The sequence below is a fragment of the Lupinus angustifolius genome, unplaced genomic scaffold (genome assembly GCF_001865875.1).
Source record: "Lupinus angustifolius cultivar Tanjil unplaced genomic scaffold, LupAngTanjil_v1.0 Scaffold_794, whole genome shotgun sequence".
Classification (NCBI taxonomy): Eukaryota; Viridiplantae; Streptophyta; class Magnoliopsida; order Fabales; family Fabaceae; genus Lupinus; species Lupinus angustifolius.
In genome coordinates, this window is record NW_017728117.1 from 1 (window position 1) to 5,720 (window position 5,720).

The 5,720-nt window shown below is 32.3% G+C and overlaps 1 protein-coding gene and 1 long non-coding RNA gene across 2 annotated transcripts; both read right to left on the reverse strand.

Annotated features, from left to right (window-relative positions):
• LOC109341881 (S-adenosylmethionine decarboxylase proenzyme-like) lies at window positions 1-1,610 on the reverse strand. Its single transcript, XM_019579855.1, has 2 exons — window positions 1,493-1,610; window positions 1-1,304 (listed from the first exon to the last, which is right to left on the reverse strand). The coding sequence occupies exon 2, from the start codon at window positions 1,129-1,131 to the stop codon at window positions 64-66; it is 1,068 nt and encodes a 355-aa protein (XP_019435400.1). The 5' UTR covers window positions 1,132-1,304; window positions 1,493-1,610; the 3' UTR covers window positions 1-63.
• A 15-nt stretch (window positions 1,611-1,625) lies between these two features.
• On the reverse strand, window positions 1,626-2,537 carry LOC109341882. Its single transcript, XR_002107007.1, has 3 exons — window positions 2,410-2,537; window positions 2,242-2,309; window positions 1,626-1,647 (listed from the first exon to the last, which is right to left on the reverse strand). It is a non-coding gene; the product is annotated as an uncharacterized LOC109341882 (long non-coding RNA).
• Between the last annotated feature and the right edge of the window lie 3,183 nt (window positions 2,538-5,720).

Consider the following 5,720-nt stretch of genomic DNA (forward strand, 5'->3'; position numbering starts at 1 on the left):
AAGAAGCCTTTATTATAAAGGCCAAATTTATACTTTGAATAATATCATAAACATAAAACTATACTACTCTTCTTCATCTTCATCTTTCCAGCACTTCAGAGTTGATCTAGGAGAACCAGACTCAAAAGTCTTCTCAAACTTCTGATAGAAAACAGAACCACCCATTCCAAACCCTTCATGGTTCCTTTCTTCAAGACAATACCCCTCGACATCTAGCAAAAAGTTCTGCTCAAAGAACTTACTTGCATGGTCGGTATGAACAGCAATTGAAAACTCAGTAGGTTGGAAGCATGCTAATACCCTCTTGACCAATTTGTTCAAATTCATCTTGGTCAAATCATATCCCACACTTTCAAAGCTTGCATAACTAAAACCATCCTCAGGAGTAACATGAATAGTAGAAACAGCAGCACCTTCCACAGAATTCATTGAATAACCACATGGTTCGAACTCAAAATCACATATCTTAGAATCTGGAAGAATCTTTCTAATACCAGAATTTACAGTCATTACTGCACCAGAACCTGATAGATCTTTATAGAAAACTGATGCTTTCTCCTTGTCTAAGCCAGTCATGCACATCTCTAGAGTGTAAACAGAGTCAGATGGGTTCACACGATCAGCAGAGGCAGAGTAAACATGCCATTTCTGCACTTTGTCTAATCCACCCATAACATAGGCAACACTACCTGCCCCGAGTTTCGCAAAGTAGCCATCGAGGATCGCCACTTCCTCAGAGAAATTGCGATGAGGAAAGGATTGAGCACCGGGAAAAATGAAACTTCCTCGAGTGTACCTTACAGACATAACTTTGAGGGATAGAGACTCGGCCAATGCCAAAATATGTGGGATAGAAAGGAGCAATTTTGTGGTGCCACAAGTTTTAATGATAATTTTGTAGGCGTAAATGAAAAGGCTGGACTCAGAAAGAACATAGGAGTCAACATCTTCATTAGATAATGAAGAAACAATGGTGCACTCAGCGGGTGCTAAGAATTCATCCAATTGGGATTTTGCAAGAGATCTTAGACCCTTTCCTTCAGGATCAGAAAAGAGTCCAGGGTGAAAAAAACATATCTCCAACCTTTTTTCGAATCCTTCGAAACCAATCGCAGAAACTTGCATGGCCATATTGCCTCAGAGAAAAGAAACGAACACAATAACAACAACAATAACCAAAAGAGTGGGATTGGAAAGATGATGTTGGAATGAGAGTAGGAAATAAACCTAAAGAGAACCGAATAAAGCACTTAAAAGAAGGGGTCTATAGATCAAGGAGAATATCAAGATGGCTTGCGAGCACACTGCAATAGAACAATAAACAAAAGTGTCAGCAAAGATCAAATAATTAAACAAAATTAAAGTTTCATTTGTATTGATCAATGTTTTAAATTACATTCCGCAAACTATCCCGTAATTTTATGGGATTGGCCGCAATTTAAATCACCAGTATGAAGTACATTGTTACTGTTATTGTGTTTAGAAAACTTACGTTGGAGTAAGCAGCAGATCTGAATTTCTTAATTCCACCGTTTGGGCGAATGTCTTCAATGCTATAACCGAGGGGAGCTTCGTAGAATAAGGATGATTTACTACTACTACTAGACTTCTGCTTCCCACCTTTAGACTCCATTAGCTCATTCAGTTCTGTGCAAACACAAACCAATAAACAGGTAAACAAAGTGTCCACAAAAACTGTTACATGAATCAGAATGCCACAAAACAATGTTAATCTAATAATCATATTGCGGTCGCATCCGGATTTGATCCCGAATTTGAAAGAATGAATTTAACATATGTGTATAACTGATCTGCAGTTTAGAAAGATAGAAAACGAATATGAATTAAAATAAAGACGATAACAAAACAGTATAAGAGGATGAAAAGTTTAAAGGACCACGAAGCAAGATTTTAATAGAGAAAAAGGAATAAAAAATTGAGGTCGACCACAAAAGGGGACACACTCACACAAGCCTCAAAGAATATTGTGTGGCTGAAACAATAACTTTTTAGCCATACATTTTAAAATAATATTATTTTCTGCGCCTAAGTATATTTAAACACATAATAATGATAATTCTAATTAACAACGGAAAATAAAAAATATATATAATCATCTAAACGATAACAAGAGAGGATCATCTTTTTAAATCGAAAATCGATATAGCCGTTATATCTAAAATACAAGCAATTAAGCACATTTAACAATTACAGAATCTGAAGAGAAAAAAGAATTAGTACCTAGTTTTGGTGATATTAGGAAAACTTAATGGCCAAATTCAATCCAACGAGAACAAATGGAACAAAATCTGGAGAAAGAAAACAAAATAAAAAACGAGAACACAAATAAACAAATGAAAGGAAGAAAAGAACAATGAGTCAAAGACGGAGGAAGGAAAAAGCGCTTACAGATACGAAAGAGAAGGCACAAAAGCTGAAATGGGAATGGTGAGAATCAAAGGAAAAGCTATTGTTAAAAGAGAGAAAGTGAGATCGATATTATAAGACTGTGTTTGGCTGTAAGAATTGTGAGAGAGGGTGAACGTTAATTTATAGAAATAATAAATGATGCGTGAGATTGTGTTGAGAAGGTGGAAATACTGTTTTGCCCTTAGCCTGCTTATGTGTCCTTTCGTCTAGGGATGGCAACGGGCACGGGTAATAGTTACCCGCTACCCGTTTCAAAATTAGAGAACATTATCCATAGTCGCCTCTACCCGTACAGGTATCCGTGTGTGAGTATTTGCGGATATTTCTGGGTATCCGCGGGTACAACTAGTACCCGCACATTTCCTATATTATAAATTAATTTTTACTTCTATTATGTTTCAAATATGATAAAATTTAATTATTTTTGTACCTTTTGATTGAATATTTGACAAAAATGCTAAATTTATTGGTGTTTTCTATTTGTGTGATTTTTTATTCTCATTTGCTTAACAAGTAATATATATTTTCTTTGTAAAACATGTGTGTTTCTACACATGTAATAATATTTGTAGGGTGTTTCACCACCAAACTCAATAAAATATGTAAACAAAGTAAACGGAAAAAAAATATACATAGTCTAATGAATGTTAGAATAATACTTTTTATTTTAATTAAATATAATATATTGATCATATAAATAGCGGGTACCTGCAGGTACGAGTACCATAATACCCATACCCACCCATATGTATTACGACTATTTTTAAAAACTCGCTTATAATACCTGCGGGTACCCATTTGTGACCCTTACCCATACCCGTACAAGTTTTACCCATAAGTACCTACGGGTTCGGGTTTTTTGCCATCCTATTCTTGTCATTGCCGGATGATTTTACTATAATATCTTTCTTGTGGGGTTTTGATTCTATTTTCATTCAATTAATTAATTACTATAAAAGTTTGTTCAGAAATCAGAGTAACCCATTATTTTCATATGGGTGGAATATTAATGTTATTTTTCCAATTAATTAATACATTGATAAAAGTTATTGTTTGAGTATGAACTTGTTTCAATAATATATATTGAATAGTAATAATTATAAAGAATAGTGAGGGAAGAAAATATAATATATAGTAAATTATATTGATACTTCTAAGTTTTAGTGAAATTTCACAAATCAAATTTTTCTTTTTTAAAGCTATACGAATCACCCCTACTTATATATATATTCTTAAGCAAAAATGATGAGAAGTATAATTTTGTAGTATAATATATATCGGAAAAATATATTTTAAACAATAATAGTGTCTAGATCTTAACTTCTTAAATTTAATGCTTATCAACCGTCTTTTTGAAGGTGCATTTTGTTTTTAATGTCATGGATAATATGGAAGGAGGGATAGAAAAGAAAAAAAAAAGTATACTCTAGTATTGCATAAATTTTATACTTTTAGATTAATCATTTATTATTTATTTTTAATTAACATTTATACTGATAATATATAGATATTATATTTATTAGAGAAATGATACCCTAGATTATAATCACCAATGGTGATAGTATAGTAAATATGTATAAATATTTATATCATAATATAAATCACTAACTCCTTAAATAACCATACTGGAAGCTGGATTATAGTCCCTTCTGGAAATTTTCTTTGTCCTTTTATGTGAACGTTTCTGGGCCTCACATTCTGCACTCTAAAGTTAACTTCCATGTATTAATTAAAGACATATTCCAAATGAATGACAGCCCTACATTTCATTCAAAGTAGAATTCAGTTTTGCTAAAAACAAGAAAAAGAAAAACTTATTTGGCATATGCTTTAATAACCACTGCCAAATGTTGTTGAGTAATGAATGTTAGAAATTATAAATTTCTAATTAAGGTGAGCATCGTATATTTGATACAATGATATCAGCTATTTATTCTGGGGTTACATTATAAGTGATTTAATTACTAACACCCCTTAGATTTCTAAAAGCTAATAACAAATATAGGCTTAATGGGTGATATCCATCAGGTTAACCCATAGGGGATAATGAGAACCCTATAAGTTAACACATCAGGAAGGTTATGGTCCCCAATACACCAAATCAAATTTAGTTTTCTCCTCTCTCCATCAGAGTGAAAACGCAAGTCCCAAGAGGAATTAGGGATTTGGTTGAAGAAGACCATCTTACCACAAAACCTCTTTCAGAAACGTAGATCAAAGGAGCACATCCAGGAACATGGATTCAGGTATGACACTGCACCCTTTGATTCATATATGTGTGAGAATCATTAAATTCATGATCCTAGGATTGGTATTTCACCAATCATAAGGAATTTCTAACAATTGGTATCAGAGCCAGGTTCTGAATTTTATGATTCTCCATTAAGGGTGTTTTCTCCAATATTGTATGAACCCTAATTTTAATTTGGGGATTATTGAATTATGTTTCCGCTGTTATGTTATAAAGATTGAGAATTTAGGGTTTAATTTGGGAATTATAAAATCTGATTGTAATTGTTACTGTCTTTTATATATATATAAAAGAATGTATACATGAATGTATGCGTGAATGAAACATGAATGCACTTTGGTTTTGCCTCTGACGTTTTCTTTGCCTCTGATTTTGTGCACTAGTATACTGTATATATACATGTTGTTGGTTTTCCAGTGCAATTTTTTTTTTCCAGACTTATATATATATATGTTATGGTTTCCCTCTACAATAAATTTGTGTGTACTAATATCAAGATGTAATTTTTTGGCACCATTGTTTATGGTCTTTTTGGCACCACTGTTTGTGTACTAATATCAACAAAATGTTTATGGTCTTATGCACTTTTCAGTGCATTACATTTTGTGTGTGATGAAATTATCATATTTGTTCTATAATAATTTTGTTCTGTGATAATTAAAATGTACATACTTTTAGTGACTTATATTGCTATTGCATAAATGCAAGTGTTTATATTCAAATGCTTTCTTTGCATTGTTTCTTTAAATAGCTTGTACTGTTTTGATTTAGAATTATACGGAAAACAATTATGGGATAAGATTTGGTAATCATAAAAGATATCAAATCTGGAGGTTTTAATTCCAAGATCATTAATTTTTAGTAATGGACCCATATTATTTTTAATTTTTTGTCTGGTAATTATCTAGGATTAATGGATGCAATATGTTGCCAAAGTAACCTCTATTGTTAGAAATTAATTGAATTACACAGATGAGTATGAGATTATTTATGCGAATTGTGTTCGGCCCAAAGGAAGACACAATTTGGCAAAATAATA